General features: G+C 33.3%; 2 protein-coding genes across 2 annotated transcripts; one reads left to right on the top strand and one right to left on the bottom strand.

Moving 5' to 3' along the window:
- Positions 1-1,082: 1,082 nt before the first annotated feature.
- Positions 1,083-14,008, bottom strand: LOC125850251 (arabinosyltransferase XEG113). The gene is made up of 13 exons (XM_049530111.1): positions 13,497-14,008; positions 10,865-11,161; positions 10,551-10,756; positions 7,464-7,569; positions 5,775-6,031; positions 5,454-5,589; positions 4,305-4,399; positions 4,156-4,209; positions 3,710-3,823; positions 2,362-2,460; positions 2,161-2,277; positions 1,654-1,740; positions 1,083-1,538 (listed from the first exon to the last, which is right to left on the bottom strand). Exons 1-13 carry the CDS (start codon positions 13,666-13,668, stop codon positions 1,371-1,373), a joined length of 1,908 nt encoding a protein of 635 aa, XP_049386068.1. The 5' UTR covers positions 13,669-14,008; the 3' UTR covers positions 1,083-1,370.
- Positions 14,009-18,208: 4,200 nt separating this feature from the next.
- Positions 18,209-19,898, top strand: LOC125850249 (probable receptor-like protein kinase At1g49730). The gene is made up of 2 exons (XM_049530108.1): positions 18,209-18,641; positions 19,237-19,898. Exons 1-2 carry the CDS (start codon positions 18,209-18,211, stop codon positions 19,896-19,898), a joined length of 1,095 nt encoding a protein of 364 aa, XP_049386065.1.
- The last annotated feature ends 3,551 nt before the right edge of the window (positions 19,899-23,449 follow it).

Raw genomic sequence — 23,449 nt, 5'->3', positions numbered from 1 at the left:
AGAAGATGAATGGTTTTTACTTGGAAACAATGAATCACCTAGGTAAGAACACTAACTTTATTGAAAACATAAAAGGTTTTATAAAAAAGGAAGCAAATAAATTGATCCCAACAAAATAGTCATTAACTCATGGAAAGTAAATATATCATGTACATGAAAACGTATATAACCGGGACTATTTGGGAGAGATAAAATTGAAAATTATTAAATACCCTAATTATGCTCCACATGAAAAGGCACATAATTAAAAACCATAAAAAGATAAAACTGAATAGAAAGAGAAAATCGGGAAAAAAAATACATTAAAATAAAAATTAATAATTATTTTGTTATCTATGTAATTTAAAAACTCTTTATGTAATTCTATATAAATATAATGATTTTAAGTTAATTAAAGTCTTAACGTGTATATTTTTGTAATTTTCCCTTTCTTTTAACACTCAGATATCTAAGTGAAAGTTGGTGTCAACTTTAAGGAGCCACCGATGGATTCGGCCTTTCTTTTAACACTTGTCTCAGGGCATATGATAGTCTTCTATAGAGTTGGGAGGTGCTGCTTTCCAGCCAGGTTTCTCATCCCAATACATATCATAGTACCTAATGGTCCAAGCAACACCACATGCCTGCATAACTCTTGACATGATTTCTGAATAGTAAGAATGCTGACTCATAGTGAAATATAATTTATTTTTAAAATAAGGAATAAATAGAATGCTAATAAAGGTAAAGCATTCTAGCACTATTGTAAAAATGTGAATGATTACTGGACAACAATCAGCACTAGAGAATCGCAAGCCAAACTACGATAGAGTACAAGAGGGAGTTGCTCGGAAGTAAGCACTCCTCACCTCTAACCCTTAGGTTGTGGGTTCGAGTTACCAAGGGAGAAAATAAGTGTGGGAGCTTCTAAGGAGAGGTATAAAAAACAAATTTTATTAAGTGACTTTCTATAAATGAGTGACCCTTTTCCATTTTAATCATTTATGAATAATAATTCTTTTATAGAAATATGCTAAAATTGTTCTTCAGGAAAAGTAGAAAATGAAGGTTTTGAACAGATTAGTTTCAACTTTCAACCCCTCTGCATACTGCACTAATGATAACCATTTGGTTAGCTGCCATCTTTACTCAAATCAAAATTATACACTTCATTATTTTGTACTTTTCTAATGGTGGAACAATCAAAATTTTTTGCTTGTACATAAAAAAAGCACATATGTTCTATCCTAATGAAGGACTAATCCTTCATACCAACTCTATAGATTCAAAAGTACATTTCTCTATGAAACAATGGTACATCCCTCTTGAATTGCAAGGTGTTATAGAGCATTTCTTTTCACACTTCTCTGAGGATAATGGAGTCCAAGGACTCACCAAGGCGGATGATCGTCTTTTGTAGAGTTGGGAGGAGCTGCTTTCCAGCCAGGTTTCTCATCCCAATACATATCATAGTATATGTGACCTGGTGTATGAGTCTCCACGCAACACCAAATGCCTACATACCTCTTGACACGATTCCTGAATTGTTCTTCCCTTGTCTGATACAAATTGAGTACATGTTATTCTCCATTTTAGTTCATGGAAAACTATACATAGAGAACGAATCAGAGGGAGAGAATTGCGGGAAGGGGGAGTAGACTGAGGGGATATTACCTTGTCCGTAAAACGATCAAAGGCATCTTGCATTGATGAGAACTGGATTACTTTCACATCCTTAAACTTGGAAAATGCCGTCTTCAACTGTTTATAAATAAACCAAGTAAGTGAACTGTCTTTTTATTTGATGACAATGAGTTCATTAAAGCTCAAAGTCTTAGAAGACGATAGCATTGTGTTGCTGTTTCTACTCTTTATGTCCTACACCGCTCTCACCCCTCCAAATTTTATTTCCTGGGTAAAAATGAATGTGGGTCTAGAGGGGGATGAAAGTAAAAAAAAAATGAGATAGAAATTCTAGGTGAGAATTGAATCATTCGCTCAGCCAGGCTAAGCTGGCAATCACTGAACCAGATGAAATTCATGGCTGTTACTATTCTCGCTCTCCAAACTTCAGCTTTTACTCTTGTTATACTCCAGTAAGCATGTTTCATTTATATAGTACTTGATTTTGCTACCATGGAGCTTGTCCGGTCAAAGAGGGAAGAGAAAAATCAGAATTACCATTTCTTCTGTACTATGTTTGGGAAGTTTGAGAACCCCGCTTTGACTTGTACTATTAACCTGACAGCCCGGTGACCCTTCTTGGCAGAGATGTACATCAAGCCATGACTTTTTAACCTGAAAGAATAATAAGAGAGTATTAATCTGTGAATTGTATGATGCACGCTTTTATGTAAAGAAGGTATGAAACTAATGGAACACCTCTTGCGGCATTGATGGATTTTCAAATAGCGAGTACTCCCTAATATTGATCCCAGGTCCAAATTCCTCATTTGCCATTTCCTTCAACATCACATTAATCTGTACAAATAGAAAATCAGGGTGAGAAACTCCAAGCAGCAGCAGTGTTTTCAAAGGCGAAACATTATAAAAAGCACTCCAAATCCATTAGGACTTCAAGCACAAAGCGCAGTTGAAGTATGGGCTTTAGAAAAAAGAGACACAATGAAGAAAATGTATATGAAGCAAGAAAAGAAGTAACAGATTCGTTCACAATGTTTTCCTTAACAATGTTTAGTAGTGCTCGATTCAAGATATTACTCAAGTGCACTGAGGCACATGTTAGTGCCTTGCCTACACTAAAGTGCAGCTTAAGCGAGGCGAAGCACCTCCCCTGAGATTTTCAGAGCTTCAAGGCTTAGGCATTCCTTAAATGAACCTACGACAAGACTGACCCAGCAGCGAGATTTCATCAGTCTCATCATTGACCATCTGATAACTTCTGAACAGTGAACTAGAATGTAAATAAGTGCACTCCAAAGAGCAATTGAGTTATAAGAACACAATGAACCTTCATTAACCTTAAGGAGTCGTTTGGTAAAGTGTGTAAGAATAATGTTAAGTAAAGTGTATTAGTAATGCTTTCATTAATAAATAATAATACATAGATTATTTCTTATGCATTGTTGGTTTGGTGTATAAAAATAGTATGCATTGCATAAAAATATTTATTTACAAAGATACCCTTCACAATTATAGTGGAAAAGATGTAAAAAAGATTTTGAGGGGTAATTTAGTCTTTAACCATGTTAATGCATGCATTAAAACCCCTTGCATTACTAATACCTAGAAATCCATGGTATTAGTAATACATATTTTAACACACAAAAGAGTGTATAACTAATGCAAGTATTAGTTATACATAGCATGAAAAAGAGTACCAAACAAGGTATTCACTAATACACAGAGTTAATACATGCACTATTTTTGCTAATACTCTACCAAACGACCCCTTAGTAATTTGGCAGATTCTAAATATTGGTCAAAGAAGATATAATTTGCTAATCTCTGACAAAACTATTTTACAGTATCCATGAAATTGAACCAATAGAAAGTTAAATAATCCTAGAGAGAAACTGAGTACATTATCAAGACACGGGTATTAAAACTCCAGAAACTCCACATTCACATCTCAGAGTGATCCCATACATAAAAAAGAATGCAAAAGTAATTCATTGACAATCGTATAGAACAGTTTCTCGTGTCAGTTATTTCGTTTCATGGCGTGAGTACATCCAAATATTAACGCTTTAAAAAACGAAATATGTACCTCAAAAACATGATCTAGAGGACAAACAAAAGGTTGCCTTGTCAAAGAACCCGGCAGAATACCAGGATGTCCAAACCACAACCTATCCAACCTGCACCATAGTGGCGGCATTACCTAAAATCACAAAGAACAACATAAATCACGGTGTACTTTTTTGGGGTAACAATGAAAGATAAGGCAATTCACCAGCTTACATGGCTAAAGGAACAAGGACTCCAGATCTTATCAAAATGAATCTAAAAATTCAAATATGATTCTGCCATGCTTATTACACATAAGAGCAGGAAGTGTTGCTAACATATTGTAATTTATAGTGTGAAGTATCCATATAAAAGACAATCTTTTATCTTCTCATCTTATAGCTCACTATACATGGTGGAGATGCAGAGTTCACAAAATATATGAAGCATGTAAGATAAAAGTAAATGATCAGGGTAGTATCTCACCAAGGTACGATTCAGCACTGAAGCAACAGCAAGCGCAGTCCTTATTTGTTTCATCTAAGGAATAATAATCCAATAAGTATACTTAAGAAATGCAAGCAAGTCCGTAAAATAATAAATAAAACAGTACAACAGTGTTGGTTGTTGCTTACCTGATAATTAACAAGAGTGAAGTGTGTATCTATGGTATGCTCTCCATCCAGTAACAAGTTCTTGGGGATTGACGGCTTAAAAGTCAAAAGCCCTCCTGCACGAAGGATTAATTAACACACACCAAACTATACTTGTTTATTTCCAAAAAAAAAAGGAAAAATTACACCAAATTTGTTGTTAGTAAAATTTATTACAAAGCAGGATATATTTCCGATAAAGTCTGATCTTGATCTAGACATCTATTTAAATACGATTTAAGACACAATTATTCCTTTCAACATTAAGGGGTAACATTTGTATGGAAATTCACTTGTCCAAGCTTTATTTTTGAGATTGAAAAGTGTATGACCTTCTAAGGCAATAAAATCCTGATTCTTGATCATATATTGCAGACAAATAAAAAGAAGTAATGCTTATGTCGATCAAAATATGTTGTATTTTACTAAAGTTGAAAAAGTATAATATGGGTCTAAGATAAACTTAATTGAGCAGCATGGTAACTGAGGATTCATAGCCGACCACAACTTGCTTGGGATTGAGGTATAGTTGTATAAGAGATATGACTGCAGCTGTCCTGACAGATAAAATCTAAAAAGTTATGTTGGTTCATGATTTTTGATAACTTCCATCATCTTGAAGTGGTTGTTGGATCCGTACAGGATTTATGGAGGCCAGGTGGGAAAAAGACCACTTCACTTTTTCTTCAAGTTACAATAGTTAGAAGGTCCAATGATCAGGCATAGAAGATGCAAAAGCAAAACAAAGATATCCAAGGGAGACTTGCAACTTTTTTCGAGACAAGGTAACTTTGTATTCACACCAAAAAATTCATCATCCAAAAAATGATGAATTGGAAACTTACATCCCACCCATGGGTATACTTTACAAGTTTCCTTTAAAATCAACTAAGTCTACTATATCCCCTACAAGATTCTGTTTACACCAAAAAGACAAAAGGCTTATACAATTCATTCTAATCTTCTGTAAGTTAGTCTTTTGTCCCTCAAAACTTCTTGAATTTCTTTCTTTCCAGAACTTGCAAGGTAGAAAGGAAGAAAAATGTGAATGCTGACCCAGTAGTGAAAACATATTATTTTATTTATAATAAAAGGAGAATAAAATGCTAATAAGGGTAAAGCAGGAGAAACCTGGTGGATTATAGTATTCAGGTGGATCATAGAACACCATGCCTTCACGTAATCGGTGACGCTTTCCTTCCGTTCCAGCATATTGGAATGTTGTATGTACAGCATAAGCCTCCAGTCTTAGATGTTGAAACATAGACTGCAACAGCAAAAGGGGCATAAGAAAACATTCTGCAGTGACTACAGTGCAAGCTTAGGAGTAATCTAGCTAGTTCAGAGATAAATTAACGAAGATTAATGTTTTCACCAAGCAAGTAACAGGAATTTGATATCAGAATGGTAGAAGTTGAGAAAAGAAACAAAACCTCCAAAATGAGGAATTACCTGGACGAAATAGGTATGCCCACTGCAAAAAATACTTGCCGGGAGAAGACCAAGTTTGAGATTTCCATCATAAGCATAGACGAGCCCACTGTCATCATCAACAGAAGGTCCCAACTGTCTGCGCACAAGTTCATTGAAACCATTCTGATCCCATATCTTGTCGTCAGCTAAAATCATTTCTTTCCATTCTCTGGCCAGTTTCTTTGCGGACTCAGTAGCCCGCCAATGGAAGATTCCAATATTATAAGCAGCGCCAACTATGCAAGGAAGAGATAAAGTTCTTATTTAACAAAATGACTGATGAAGATGTCCTAATGCTCAACGAATAAGGGAAAACCAATAGGTCCGCAAACTACAGATATATAAACAACTAATGACAATTTAATGACCCATCAACTATAACAGTAACTATGATGTGCTCGGGAGAAGTGACGGATCTGCAAACTGCAGAGATCAGTTAACACCTGATCTTAATCATACTAAGATTTTTCGCATAGGAGTTTGATTCTCTAATATTTATTAGAAAGGAGTACAATTCTCTAACTTCCATGCATATGGCTCAGCCCATCAGTAGACTTCCCCACAGACAAATAAATAAATTCACAGGATAGAAGAAAGACAAAGAGAGAGCATAAAGTAGGAGGATGACAAGACCTCCCAAAAAATGCATAAAGAGAAAATGTAGTCCTTCCTTAAATGTGTAGACAAAAATCAAGATTGACACTAAGGGTATGCATCTCTCCATGTCCTTAACAAATTTCTCTAAGCCCATTAAAGCTTATAGCCTTCACCTTCAAGATTTAGGGAACCATCTTAGAACTATAATCTTGGTATGTCGTTGAATTTAAAGATAGCTGCACATAATTCCATCCAAATACACATGATAGTACTTTTCTAGAATCTCAAAGCCACAACTTGAAAACAAACAAATTAATCTAAGCATCTCAGGCAACTATAATTTCTTGTGCATTTTGATAATTATGAGTCTGTTGTGATGGATAAAGTGGAGCATAAGACATGTCATAGATTCACAGTGGAGCCTTAAAAGATGTGATGAATAAAGTGGAGCATAAGACATGTCAAAGTTTCACAGTGGAGCCTTAGAAGATCCAGAGATCAACAGAAGTCAGAACCCGTTAAGATTTAAAGTGACTATTTGCACTCAGCAAGACCAAGTACCTGTAAACACCCTATCACTTAATGAATAGGACAATGAATTTCACTGGATATCAAAAGTAAAAGCAACATCTTCCACAAAAATTATTAAAAAGGAAGCATGCTGCTGCTCATTTAGCCAGCGAACAGTATTGAATGCAATGTCACTCGCACTCAAACACTTATCTTTCACAACTAATAAGATATGAATCAAATACTAATAATCTGTTTTAACGTGCTTCAGATTTCATTCAAATGTAATAGCAGTGAAGAGAAGAAGGTCTGGACATTAAGTAAGATCACGTCTAAGACAAGAATAGAACACAGCAGTTCTCCACCACAAGTAAAACCCACGTGATAAGCGAGTTCCATTAAACCTAAAATCTAACTAAGCCAAGAGGGACTTCTTGGTACAAACCATACCTCCTATATAACAAATATAGAAGCCACGGATATTAAAGGATGACAAAAGAATAATCTGAAGTTAGATGGTGATTCAAACTGTGAAAAGCTTTGTTTCCATAAAAGTATTACCTTGTTGCCACAGGTCCAATCTGTCATCGGTAACTGTTGGTACAACTTGATCGGTAGAGGTCAATACATCTGCTTCAGGGAAACGTGCTATATAAGGAAGAGGGTTCTGTTCGTTGAACATAGCATGCAGAATTTGGCATTAGAATTAGCAAGATGAAGATAAAGAAACACAAGAATTACACTTACCAAAAGAACACAAAAAATAAAAAGAAAAAGAACGTGAAACAAGAATTCCCTAAAGCACTTAGAGATAGATAGTGACTATGCAGTCAACAACTTAACAGCAAGAAAATATGAAAGGATGCAGCAATAGGAGAACACTTCAGAAATTAGTGAACGAAAAAAATAAAGAAGTCTTTAACATCTTTAAGGATAAGTAGTAGAAAAAGTTAAATTCCACAGTTAATAAAGGTTCTGGTACATGGACCCAGAAACTCCAAACTATCCCCTGACACCACATTACACCAGCATCCACGTTAGAATAGGAATAGATTTATACAATCCCATTAGAATAGGAATAGGTTTATACAATCCCATTAGAATAGAAATAGGTACATACAATTCTATTAGAATAGGAATAGTAATAGAAATAGAAATAGGAATACTAAATAGTATCCTACTTGATAAAGGATTGTATTCTAGGGTCTATAAATAGGGTCTCAATGTAATAATGTAAACAACAACAATTCAATAATATTCTTTTCCTATATTTCTCACATGATATCAGAGCCTCTACGATCTTGGTAGAAAATCAAAGAGCTTCCGCTGCCGACGGGTGGCACCCATATATGCTACCCATCTGGCCAACGATTATGTTAGCAGTCACCGTGTATCTTTCCGATGACTATTTCTCATATCTAATTTGTGTAGCACCGTGCCATCATTCCAGTGACTACTTTCTTATTTCTAATTTGTGTAGCACCGTGTCATCATTCCGGTGACTACTTTTTCATATTTAATTTGTGTAGCACCGTGCCAGTGACTACTTTTTCATATTTAATTTGTGTAGCACCATGTCATCCTTCTGGTGACTACCTTTTTTTGCATATCTTATTTGTGTAGCACCGTGCATCTTTTCAGACTACTTTTCATATTTAATTTGTGTAGTACCGTAGATTTTTTCAAACTATTTTCTCATATCTGAGTTGCATAGCATCATGTGTCTTTTCAGTGACTCCTCAGATTTGATTTGCATAGTTCCATTCGTCTTTCCGGTGACTCCTCAAATCTGATTTGCGTAGGGTTGTGCCATCATTCCAACCCTACCCGTATAAATTTTACTTTTTCAGCTGGGTAGTGCCATCATTCCGACCCTACTCATATTATTTCTCTTTTTCAATGGGGTCGTTCCATCAATTCGAACTATCCTATATAATTTATATTTTCTAGTTGGGTCATGACATCATTCCGACCCTACCCATATAATTTTATTTCTTAGATTGTGACCACTTTTAGCCATCAAATCTAATACTCCGACATATGAGCATGTTTCGGCCAGTTTTTCGGTGACTTGTTTAATATCGACTCGTCTATTGATTCCAACATGATCCATATACTTTATACTAGATTTTGAGCACTTGCAACAACCATTGCATTGTGAAGAAGTATATATGGAGCAACCACCTAATTTTGTTGCTCAGGGGGAGTTTAGTAGCCTTGTATGTTGATTACGTAAGTCACTCTATGGTCTGAAACAGTCTTTGCAAGCTTGGTTTGGGAAGTTCCAACACTGTAATTTTATCACTCTGTATTTTATCGGCATTATGCATCAAATTCAGTATTTCATGAGAAGACCAAGCACATTGAGATTGATTGTCAATTTTGTGAAGTCGAGTGATCAACTTGCAGATATCTCACCAAGCCCCTCATTGGTCCTCGTGTTAATTACATTTGTAACAAGCTAGGTACATGAATTGTATGCACTAGCTTGAGGGGGAGTGTTAGAATAGGAATAGGTTTATACAATCCCATTAGAATAGGAATAGGTTTATACAATCCTATTAGAATAGAAATAGGTATATACAATTCTATTAGAAAAGGAATAGTAATAGAAATAGAAATAGGAATACTAAATAGTATCCTACTTGGTAAAGGATTGTATTCTAGGGTCTATAAATAGGGTCTCAATATAATAATGTAAACAACAACAATTCAATAATATTTTTTTCCTATATTCTCACACACGTTAACTGGAGAAGTGCTAGACATGCCACCAATAAAGCACTAACAAGCAAAGAATCAATATATTTGCATACAATTCTATATTCATATAGAAACAGCCAAGACAAGATATTCGCTTTTTCTTGTGCATGCCTCCTGCATCAGCAGCTGTTCCTATTGCAGCTAGTCTGATCTAGCCTAACTTTACCAAGTTATGAATCCACTAGATGATAGAGATAATTTGTTCACATTTACAAAGCTTTGCAGTATTCAATGTTTTATATAGTCCTACTTCATCCGGAGGGTTAATATACTTACAACTAAAATACGGATGAGTTATTTCGATCTGGTCTGCTCCAATCTTCATACAATAATGAAAAGGTGGTACATTCAAAAGTATCCGTGTTCTGATCCAATTAAATGGTGGAGATTTTCTTTCTTTCATTGATATATTATGGTAGAGTATTATCAGTTGATCTTCATGAATATTAGGTCTTCATCTTGATTTCACATAGTGCCTGAGGCAATGTGATGTTCGTGTTTCACCTAATGACATTCAGATCAACTCTTTTACTTCTTTTTTTGCTTCTTGTCCCACTCGTGGTCTTTGCAAGACAAGTCAAAGAATGAAATCCTGTCATTTTGAACCCAAAAATATTCTCTCTTTCATTCACCTACCTTGAAATCTTCAAACTGAAGTACTAACACCATCAACTTAACCAATTAACAACTCATAATAAGACCCACAGTTTCAATAATCCAGAAATATCAGCTAGTTTCCGAAAGACGGATTAGTAGATAAGAAAAGCATTACCTTTAACCACACCAATGACCCAGTCATAAAGAATCTTAAATTTGTTATCAATCACCAGAAATTCTAAAAGATCAGCTGGTTCAAAAGACGAGGAGTAGATAGACAAATCATACCTTTAACCACACCATATCGGTATCACACATTAGGAGTTCAAAGCCATAAGGTAAGATAGAATCTATGAGTACAACTTTCTCTCTCCCCATTTTGTGAAATGTTGGTGAGCCCCATCCAACATCTACAGTGCTCATATGGCTACCCATATCAAAAGCTGGCACTCCTTTCCAATAAAGCGCCTCTAATAGCTTTGTGTCCATTGCACCTGACAATTTCAAACTTCGTGGTCTTTTCAGTATTCAAATAAACAAATATTACCCTCTATGCCAACCAAAACAAAACTTAGTAAAAGACAAATATATGTATCACTTACCGACTAGAAGGTTCTCAACACCCATATCTGTCAAATGTTTAACCCACGTCAAGATAAAATCCATGAAAGCATAGTTACCAAAGGTCACAACTACAATATTGTCTGTAACTCTTTCCTGCACCAGTTCTTTTGATAATTTAAAAGTTTCTAAATCTGGCATCTTTGAACCCGCAGGGGGAACTTTCCAAATCGGCTTCAATAATTTGCTTTGATGCTGGGGTTTCACTGGTATTGAAGCATCATCTACTTGTCGATGAGAAAAGTTTGATGCTTGAACTGAAGGTTCTGCTTTTTCATCTGCAACAGAAATGCATTGCTTTGATTTTCTTGTGTACAGTATAAAGAACTAAAAATAGGCAAAGGAAAGGAAGAAGAAGGAAATATAGATTAAAATCGTTTTAAACATATCTACACAGACGAAATACACAAATGTTGACAGAAGGTAAATTGAAGACAACAGCAGAATTTAGGCATTTGAGGTGCTCTTTATCTCTTGTTGGCTTCTGGAGCGAATGATTCTCCAGAAACCTCAGTCATGACTGGAGGTAACCGGTCCTATAAACTCTAAGAATATACTTCAAAATTAATCAAATAAGCAAGCATTCTAGCACCTTTGTAAAGATGCGGATGATAGCTGGACAACAATCAGCGCTAGAGAACCGCAATTCAAAGCAAGCCAAACTACTATAAAGTACAAGAGGGAGTTGCTCGGATGGTAAGCACCCCTCACCTCCAACCCTTAGGTTGTGGGTTCGAGTCACCAAGGGAGAAAAAAGGGTGGGAGCTCCTGGGAGGGGTAAACAAAAATATTACTCAAACCAATAGGCTCCAAATGTATATACAAAATTTGAAATCCATTGTTGGTAACTCTCTCCGTGCATGCATCTCGTAAGAGTTCCAAATGAATGATTTCGTAAGTCTGTATCCAAGAGCTCATGTATCATTTATACTAAAAATTTAGTACTTGGAAACTAATAAAAACCATCGGCAAAGCCATATTTGGTTAGGGTGAAAAGGAGGAAGAGTTGGGGAATGGAAGTAGAAGTAGCAAGTGCAGGTCACTTCCTCCATAGCTAAGAAAGTAAAAGAGCTGGGGAATGGAAGTAAAAGTAGCAGGTGCAGGTCACTTCCTCCTATTCTAAGGAAGTAAAAGTAAGAAGGTTGAGTACCCTTCCACCTCAGCTTCTACAATCCATCCAGAGCTAAAAGAAAGGAGGATGTATATTACTCATCTTCCCTTCCGGACATACCAAAAACCACAAGTAATCATCAATACTTCACCTAGGGGAAATAAATCAGTTACTTTCTCTCTCCTTGCACTCCCCCTCCCATTATAAGAACCAAAAAGTGTTGAAAGTCAAATTGATAAGTCACAATGCGACCTCAGCTCACGCCCAAGTCCAACTAGTATGACAAAAAAGCCAAATCCAAATTAAGATAGGTGAAAAAAATGAACCAACCCACCATACTCTTTGTGAAACAGTGACATAAATCAGTCTCCTCAAAACTAAAATTTAAGCACCAAATGCTGCTCGGATTCAAAAGTCTATCCAAGACAACATGTTCTCCTTCCAATACAAACATTGTCACGATATTCCATTTGTCGATCCAACATTGCATCCAGTTATTCCTTTTTATTTCTTCATATTCCGCTCCACAAATGCAAATAATTTGCTATCACACTTCAAGATATTGGAATCCTCAAAGGACTAGTTCTCTTCAACATTCTACCTTCTCTAACTATCTTCATACAAAGAAGACAAACCAGGGAAGGAGAATGTACTCCAGTGTGCCATAAAACTCTGCAAAGAAATCTTTGATTTTCCATCCTTTAACTGGCATTCTCTGAACTTTTGAGGCTGCTTAACAACATGAACTATCCATTTCACGGCTTTAAGACTCAAACTAACTCTCCTAAACAGGTTCTTACTGTATTCGACCCAGTCAAACTAGATTTCAGACCTTGAAATTAATCTTGTGATTTCATAAGATTTAAACCCGTTGAATGTTAACTAAGTTTCTGAACAATCAATGATGAACAATTGAGGAGAAACTAAAAAAGAAAACTCTTTTTTCCAAGACATAACAGGTATATAAACAAATTACTTAAATCCCATTGTTAGATTGAAAAGTCAGTGGAAAAAATGCGAACTTCTTTCTCTCTCAGACACTCCAGTACATTTCTTTCTTTTGAACCGAGAGTCTATCGGAAACAGCTTCTCTACCCAACAAAGGTAGAGGTAAGGTCTACGTACATCCTATACTGCCAGAGCCGGGATTATACTGGGTATGTTGTTGTACACTCCAGTACACCCCTATAAACATACAAGTATTGTAGAAAACCCCAAATGCAGATATCCATAAACCTCAGAATCTTATAAAATAGACTGTAATAATCATTCTCAAGAGATAAAAACAGTTAATTAACAAAGTCAATGAACCACTACTGAAAAAAAACAGGGGCCAGCCCGGTGCATTAACCTCCAGCTATACACAGAATCCGAGGAAGGGCCGGACACACAAGATTCTACCCGTGACCCATGCTCCCCTTGATGGTCAATGAACCACTACTGGGATATGAAAAAATCAAAACTTTTTAGAAAAAGCATAAAGCGAAATAAGAAATGGGTACCTGAAGAAGTGGAAGGAGCCATGGAAAGGGAAAAGGTAGAATTAGGAGAAGAATAAATAGCTGAAAATACATAAACCGAAGAGAAAACAATTCCGATCAAGACAGTAGCATAGATCGTCAAGAACAATGGCTTGGAATTCGCCATTTCCTTAAATGGGTTCTCCCAAGCCATCTTTTTTCACTCTTAAATCCTCCTAATCTATTCCATTCTTGAAAACCCAGATGAGAAAACAGAGGAATTAACTATATTTTTGAGGATTTTGTGGGAGTTTTGAACTAGTGATTTAGTAGTATAGCAGCCATCAAAGGTGGCGAAAAGTCAACCGCCATCAAAGCTGTCTGAAATCGGAATCTGTGTGAATACAGATTAGTATTATTAATTTGATTGATTAAATAAGTAATGAATTATTGGATTAAGTAGAAATCGTGCTGCTAGTGGAGTAGTAATATTTGGATCGGTGCTCATCTTTTTCTATATTTCGGTCTATGACAGATAGTCACATGCTACAAAACAAAGAAACAAATTTGTACTCGAGTGGTAAGTAATCTTTCATTTTTATGTTTTGGGTTCGATTTTTCTTGGATACGAAATAAGCTTTGTTACGGTGCACTTTATCTCCAATGTGAGATTTCTCGAATCCCCCCGATTTAGTGAGGTTTTTAGTTTGAGTCTTTTTGGATACGGAGTCATCTTTGTTATGGAGCGTTTTACCTCTAATGTGAGACTTTTCGGAGCCTCGACGCGAATCCAGATTTAGTCAAAGTCCAATGTGGGTACCGATACAGGATGGGAAAAGTTTTGCAAATAGCCACTAAAAATAATTTAATTAGGGTTCATAGTTATAGTTTGTTAATTACGGTATGTAGCTACATGCTAGAGGGAGTAGAGAGGCAAGCGAGATTGGAAGGGGGAGGAGAGAAGGCAGAGAGTGGAGAGAGGCGAATTGTATTTGTATATCTGTCATTAGGGGTGTACATGATCGGGTTGGTTCGGGTTTTTCAAATATCAAACCAAACCATTTGTATAAAAAATTTAAATTTCTAAACCAAACCAAACTAATAAAATTTGGATTTTTTCGGATTTTTCAATCTCGGGTTGGTTTGGATTTTTCAAATACCAAATCAAACCATTGTGTCGAATTTTTAAATTTATAAATCAAACCAAACTAATAAACCTCAGATTTTTGAATTTTTTCAATAAAGTTTGCATACAAACATATAATTAACTTGTGCTCTAAATATTTCTTTAGTCCAATCAAAATACAATTATCTAAGGTGTTTCTTAAGAAAATAACACAAAATATGAGATGAATACTGATGACACTAAAATATTCAATAAAAAATAATAATGAAATCATCATATAAAATAAATATTGCAAAGTCATAATGAAAATGATTATAATTTAATAAGCATTAGTTACAATACTAAATATTTAAGGAAAATTAAAATTAGATTATGTATTTTAATTGTCTAAACCAATGTAAAATTAAAGAACAAATATTCAATATTATTGTCATTCTTAGAGTTGAATTGATTTTCTTTTTGCATTAGTATTAATTTGATTTTGATTTAAGTTTTATTATTACTATCAACATCTATGAAGTATAATTTTTATTGGACCATTCTGAATTCTAAGTTTTAAACTTGAAATAATATATTAAAAGATAAAAACTATGAAATAGTATAAGAAATATTTTAAAATTATATCAAAGTAAATATTTTTATGTATAAAATAAAATTTTAACATTACATATATAATGTCGGGTTGTTTGGTCTCGGGTTAGTTTTTTTAGTTAAAACCAAATCAACCCAAATATAGTCGGGTTTTTTTTTCCAATACCAAACCAAGTCAAACCAAACCACTAATGGGGTTTTTTTTTTCTATTTGACTCGATTTGCGGTTTGGTTCGGTTTTCGATTCGGTTTTGTACACCCCTATCTGTCATATAATTGTATATGTATAATTTGTATTTGTATATGTATAAGAGAGAAGAGAGGAGAGAGAGGATTCGAGTCCATTGGGTATGCAATTGTCTTTGTTAGGAGCACTTTACCTTCAATGTGAGATTTTCCAGTGCCCCTCCGATTTAGTGAGGTCTCTGATTTGAGTCTTCTTGGATAGAAAATCATCTTTTTTAGAGAGCGTTTTACCTCCAATGTGAGACTTTCTGGAGCCCCAATGTGAATCCAAATTTAGTTGAACTCTGATGAGGCTCGGGATAAGAAACCAAAAAGGAAAAAAGGACCGAAAAGATAATGATATATTTTTCTATTCAATTGTAGTAATATAATTTTAAAATGTGTGTATTATTATTTTATGAAATAATTAATAATCATATCAATATCAATATGGCAATTCTATGATATATTTTAGATCATAAGTTTTTTTTTCAAAAAAAGCTTCTTAAATTTTGTAATCAACTCAAATTACATTACATAAATTAAGAAGTAAAAAAATATTAATTATTTGAAAAATTAACCAATGGCTAGTGGTACTGGTGAGACTTTTCTGATGAGATTTATCATAGGTAAAAGAGCAAAAGCCATTTGGTGTGTTATAAATGAAGGAAACTATGAAATTATAGTAATCTAATCCTTTTGGAAGAGTAGTAAAGGACTTGTATTATTAGATGCTCTTTTCCCCTTTGCTACGACCGCTTTACTTTTCTAATTTAGTCGGACTTTAATATGGGTATCAGACACCAAATGGAAAAAAAATTAAAAAAAAATCTTTTCAATTTAATTTATTTGCCTTATGATTTAATGATTAGAGTGTATATGAAAAATAATATGTGAGATATATTTATTAATTTGATATAAATACAGATACGAAAACATTGGAAAATAAATTTTTTAATACTTTTTTCCTATCTTAGCCCAAGCCAACCCTAAAAATGTATGTACAAGCCAACCCTAAAAATGTACTGTGATGAAAAACAGTCTAGCTTGAGAAATTATTACTATCATTCACCTAAAAGTAAAGAGTGATTTTGTAATTAATGAGAAAATCCATTTAGGAAAAGGAATACTTTGCAATAATATAAAAAAGGAAATTAGTGGTAATTAGCTGCTACCAAAAATATACATATTTTGCATGTTACCCATGACTAACACATGTCAGTGGTCACATGACTCCTTTTGATCTTATATACTTATTGATAAAAATTTAATTAGATTCGTATTTTCGCTCTTATTTTTTTCTTTTATCGAATTGTTTTGTAATGCTTTTACTTGAGCTGAAGTTCTATCGAAAACTTTTCAATTTCCAAAATAGGAGTAAGAATGTATACACTATTCACAACATACCCACTAATAAAATTATATTGAATATATTGTTATCGTTATTGTCGTTTATAATATATGTGACCTGGAAAATAAAGCAAGTACTATGTTANAATGTATGTACAAGCCAACCCTAAAAATGTACTGTAATGAAAAACAGTCTAGCTTGAGAAATTATTACTATCATTCAGCTAAAAGTAAAGAGTGATTTTGTAATTAATGAGAAAATCCATTTAGGAAAAGGAATACTTTGCAATAATATAAAAAAGGAAATTAGTGGTAATTAGCTGCTACCAAAAATATACATATTTTGCATGTTACCCATGAGTGACTAACACATGTCAGTGGTCACATGACACCTTTTGATCTTATATACTAATTGATAAAAAATTTAATTAGATTCGTATTTTCACTCTTATTTTTTTCTTTTATCGAATTGTTTTGTAATGTTTGTACTTGAGCTGAAGATCTATCGAAAACTTTTTAATTTCCAAAATAGGAGTAAGAATGTATACACTATTCACAACATACCCCACTAATAAGATTATATTGAATATGTTGTTATCGTTGTTGTCGTCTATAATATATGTGACCTTGAAAATAAAGCAAGTACTATGTAATAACAGGTTGAAATATTGTAATTGTACATAAATATTTTAGGCTTATAAATATATGGAAAGCCCTCTTGAATTTGTCAAAAAAGAACTACGTCTAATTTTAATTTAATAACTAGATACATGATAAAGCATACTTATGAAACTGTTTCGTTACAAATTTTTTTTTGTGTATTTTCAACTCTCAAGTACCCAGTATGTAAATAAGTTAACCATTATATAAACAAAAACACTTAATTGCATGACTGACCCTTTTGATGACTGGTCTTTAATTGTTGTCCTTCAAATAGACGGATTTTTTATTTTTGCCTCTAGATATCAAACTCAGGTCTATCTGAGCATAAATTCTTTAAGAACGCATGGAATAACTTGTGAAATATTATGATGCAAAAATATAAACTTATGCCCAAAAAAGACCAAAGTGTAAAACAAGTAATTTGGGATAGAAACATAGTAGATTGAAATGTTACATTTTTTTGGATCTTCTAGTCACTATAAAACCGGGGGGAAATCATATATTCAATACAACTTTAAAAAAAATATGTTACTTTGTTGTTTTCATTTCAAATCTTTGTGTTTGAGAGGTCAATATAGACCCTTGTGCAAATGTTTATTCACAATCACAAGCATAAAACAACACAATAAGTTGCTTTCACCCCTTTTATCATTGTCAATGCAACATATTGCCAAATTCATGAATCTTTGTTATCATCCAAGCATAACAATGCAAAAACAAAAGAAAGAACCAAATGTACATGTCTATATGATTGATTAAATTCAAGTACTATAGTTCTTGATCGAACGTGAATCCCAACATGGGATTCCTTGGATTCTCCAAATCCAATCCAAGAAGTTATTGGATTGCTAGTGCAATAGCTCTTGTTATCATTCTCTTAATCATCTTAAAGAAATTTATAGTTTATCTAGATTGTAAAGGCAATAAGCAACTTTCAAAAACCAAACCTGATGAAGAAAATCAAGTTAGTGTTGATTCAAATGGTGCTATTATAAGAACTTATGCACTAGAAGAATTGAAAATGGCAACCAAAGACTTCAAGATTCGGATTGGTGTTGGAGCAACTTCATATGTTTATCTTGCTGAGTTTGGAGATGGAAGATTAGGCGCGGTGAAGCGTGTTATGGAGGAAAGAGGTGGAGAAACAAAGATGTTCTTGGATGAAGTCTCTGTCTTGCTTAGGATATCACATCCTAACTTGGTTGGTTTAATGGGATTTTGCTTGGATAAAGGTAATCAACTTCAATTTCCTAGATGTTGTTGAAGTGTGACTGTCTCGTCTAAAAGTGAAATCCGTTAGAGAAAACACACTTTTATGTACTTCACATGTGGTCCTAGTTCTTTTTTTACAGACTAACTACATGTAAATTTGTTTTGACAATGGGTGGAGGTGAAACTCTAGCACAGGACCTTTGTCTGCTCTCTTAATGATACAACCACATGACCTGTTTAAGACCTGTTTAAGACCTGTTTACTTTTTTTGGCTACTCTTCGATTCTAACTTTCCACATGACCTATTTAAGACCACAAATTTTAAAAAAGGACATTTTTGATACATTTTACATATAGATTATCACACTATTATGTTGTAGTTAATGTTCTTTTTTTCTTTTCAGATGTCTTGTCATGCTTTCTCTTGTATTTTGCCATGATTTATTCACTTATGTTATTTCTCTATCGAAAACAACTTCCCTACCTCTCAAGGTAGGGGTAAGGTCTGCGTATATTTTACCCTCCTCAGTGGGATTACATTGGATACATTGTTGTAATATATGCATAATGCTTCATAACTGATTCAAATTCAGCTTCATTTATCAATTAAAGCAGGAGAACAGTTACTACTTTTGGAGTATGTTCCTAACAAAAGCCTCTTTGAGAGGATGCACACATACCATGGTCAATCCTCTGGTACATTATCATGGTCTAATCGTCTAAACATCGCGTTAGATGTTGCTCGTGCTCTTAACTATCTCCATTCAGTAGCCGATCCTCCTGTCATACACAGAGACGTTAAATCATCAAACGTTCTGTTAAACAACGATGATCATGCCAAGCTTGCAGATTTCGGGCTATGCAAATTAGGCAATGATGTTATAAGCGCGACTACACCTACTAAAGTAAAAGGTTCACTCGGTTATGTTGACACATATTACCTTAACACAGGACTAGTGTCACCAAAAAGTGATGTTTATAGCTTCGGAGTGTTACTTCTCGAGCTCATTACAGGGCTCAAGTCAGTACAAGGCTCAATGACGCTTGCTGAATGGACTGAGGAATGTAGGAAAAATAATGAGAATGTTGAGGTGTTAATTGGTATGTTGGATCCAAAACTCAATGGTAATGTAGATATACAACAGTTAAGAGTTTTGGTTGATGTGGCTAATTCATCTTTACTTGAAAATTGTGAAGCAAGACCAAACATGACACAAATTGTCTATAAAATTTCAAGTTGCATGGAGCCTCAATGTGTACATGAATTACCTGTATAGAACTAAGAAGTGTTTGTAATTAGTACTGCAATTTAGTTTTTTTTTCTTTCCCCACCGGGTGTCCGGTGTCCGATCTCCGCATTGGAGCCTGAATATTCCAGATTCACGCCGTGTAGGGCCCATAAATGTAAAACCATCTATCTGCTCTAGTCAATCCTGGTATAGTCGATCATTTTTTGTATAGGAACTCACTCTATAAGTGTTTTATTCTGCTTTTCTTGTGAAGCAATTTAGATAATTAATCCAAAAAAACTTAAGGTAATAGTAAAGTGGTACATAATCTTCATAAACATTATATATTTCAATTTTCAATGCATTTGTGTTGGTTTACTCATCATCTTTGAAGTATATTAGTAGGAAAATAAGTACAGTAGTATTCAATTTTCATTATTACTGGTAATGCTTGCATTATGATAGACTGTCTACGTCACACCCTTTGAGGTGCAGACCTTTCCAATATGGGATGCTTTATACAATGAATTGCCCTTTACTACAGTGCTAAAAATGGCATATAAATTTTGACATGTCCTGCCCCGTTTAATTGTCTACCCATTTAAAGAAACATTTGATATTTAAATAATATTTGGCTATTATAAGTAAAAAGATGTTAAATCGTAAGCTTAATCACACTTCTGATGATAAAAATATGTATATATAATATTACTTTTCATAAATAGTGTGTAAAAATATCAAAAGATTTGGTCAAAAATTATTGATAATAATTTTTGAGATTCTATTTCTGGTTAATTATTATATTGCCCAAAAAAGAAGATAACTGTTATATAGGGGTAATTTTTTTTAAAAATTGTTATTGTTATAATGAGAGAGTATTCTTTTGCCCTTGTGAAATTTTTATTCAAAATCTGTTTACAAATTCCTAAAATCTAAAGAAAGAATTAATTCCCTTTTCTATCCTCATATTCAAAATCACTAAAATCCTCCTATAAAATTATGGATCTGACTTTCATTTTTCTTCTCAATCAATTGAAGGTGCATTCTTCAACCTGATTAATTATAAGTGCACCAAAATGACATTTCCTTTAATAATTGTTTTTTTTGTCCTTATACATACCGTAAATTCATTTACTTTTAATCCCAAATACACTCTTCATATCATCAGTAACCTCCCTACAAATTCTTCCATATTGAAAGTTCATTGTCGATCTGGAGATGATGATCTTGGAATTCGTACCCTTAAATCTGGTGATCAATTTGATTTCTCCTTCCATGCTCAAGGAAATACTCTTTTTTCTTGTAGTTTCAGCTGGGGTTTAAAAATTAATAGTTTTGATGTATTTAGCAAAGGAAATAAATATTGTAGTATAGTCTATTTCAAGAATGAGCATTGTTATTATTTAATGGGGGATGATGGTTTTTATTTTGCTAAGGGTAATTCTATGCCTCAGCTTTCTGATTTCAAGTTTATAGCTCCATGGTACGATTAAAAAGCAATCCCTTTGATTTTCTCCTATAAATTATTACTCCTTTCGTCCGTTTTAATTTATTTGTCTAATTTTCTTTTTAATTTGTTAACAGAAAAATGTCTTTTTTCCCGTTTTAACAAATCTTCTAACTTTTCATATATTCTGTTTATGATCACGAAATTAAAAAATGCCTTAGTACATTAGAGATATCATTAGTTTAAAATCACAAGATCACATGTTTTTACGAAAAAGGGCTTATGTTGACTACATATTCCAAAGAAGTGAGAGTATAATATTCATGTTTAAAGAGCGTTGAATTCTAAAGATTATGCTATGAGAAAATTTTGGAAATAGCAAAGATAATAGACATAATAAGACTTTATATCTATAGTTTTGATAATTACACTTCATAGTTATAGCTTTGTTTGCTATGGAAGCTGCGGTTTGTATATTTCACTTGCCCGTTTGTATATTTCGCTTGTAAATATACAAACAGGGTAATGATATACAAAGGGAGGTTGCGCTTTGTATGTTTCGTCTGTCCATTTGTATATTTCGCTTGTGAATATACAAACAGAGTAAGTATGTACAATTTCTGTATTTATACATTTAAGAATTTTCAGAACTTTATTTTTTATATTTCGCTTGCCAATATATAAACAGAGTTATTTATTATGATTTTTTCACAAATCGTATACAAATAGCTAGGGTAAGCATATATAAAGATTGGATTTATACAATCAGGAACTGGATTATACAAATTCTGAATTTCTACAATCAGAGACTGAATTATACAAATTCTAAATTTATACAATTAAGAAACTAAATAGCAAGAACTGAGAAAACTGTAGCCGCGAATTTATATTTTTTTAAAACTTTAGCTATAGTACATAATATAGAACAAAGATTTACTATTCTGTATGATTTTCCCATGTATTTATTGCGAAAATATCTTTTAAAACTAAGAGGGTGTTTAGATTGGCTTGAAAGTTGGTCAAACCTATTTTTAAGTCAGTTTTTGACTTGTGGAAGTGTTTGACAAATATAAAAAATAACTTAAAATAAGTTTAAAAAAAAAAGACTTAATATAAGTTAGAAAATGTTTAAAATGACTTAAAATAAGTTAAAAATCAAAAGTAGGTCTCCCCTATTTTATATTTTTTTGACTTAAAAATCATTTAAGTTTGACTTTTTATTTTTAAATTAAAAATTACTTTTTTAAAGCAAATTCAAACGGGCTCAAAATCATTATTACACCTCAAGCTACAAGAATTTCAAATATATTTCATAAGATTTTCAAATTAGTTAGTAAGAAATGGCATTAATGAGATCACTAGTCAACATTTCAAAATAAATATCTAATTTTTCATTAAAAGCAGAATATTATTAATCTTTTTTTTTCCAATTGCATTTACTTAATGCTAGCTCTAAGTTCACAAAGTCAAAGTTTGGACAACTAATATTATCATCAATAATTAATTAGTCTTTATTTATATGAGATTCTAGGATTTGCAATATCATTTATGTGGGAACTATTTAATTTGTTTATTTTTCATTTATAAAGAACTTGTATTTTTTAAAAAAATATTTTTCAATATATTTTGACCAATCAAATATAAAAAAAAATCATACCAAACACACTCTTAAATATGGGTATTATGAAATATGCCTTATAGATTTGTATTCAAAATTTATTAACAAGTTCCTAAAAAAATAATCAGTTACATATTTATTACATTAGATTAGATCACTTTAATATTCATATACATATTCCAATATAAAAGCACTCCTCCTATAAAGTGAGGGCATCCCTTCCTCTATTTTTTAGTGGAATTCCTCAAAATGACTCTCAACAACATCAAAATCATACTCTTTGTTTTACTTATCATCCAAATAGAAATGATAAATTCATTTACTTTCAATCCTAGATACATTCTTCGTTTTCTCGATAACCTCCCTGTAGATTCTCCACCATTGCAAATTCATTGTAAATCTGGAGATGATGATCTTGGAGTTCAAACGCTTAAAACTAGCGATGTATACCATTTTTCATTCCATGCTACAGCAGAAACTCTCTTTTTTTGCGGTTTTCAATGGGGTTCAAAAAGTAGTACTTTTGATGTATTT

Source organism: Solanum stenotomum, unplaced genomic scaffold (assembly GCF_019186545.1).
Source record: "Solanum stenotomum isolate F172 unplaced genomic scaffold, ASM1918654v1 scaffold15781, whole genome shotgun sequence".
Taxonomy (NCBI): domain Eukaryota; kingdom Viridiplantae; phylum Streptophyta; class Magnoliopsida; order Solanales; family Solanaceae; genus Solanum; species Solanum stenotomum.
Note: the sequence above shows the minus strand (reverse complement) of the source record. Positions and strands in the feature narration are given on the sequence as shown.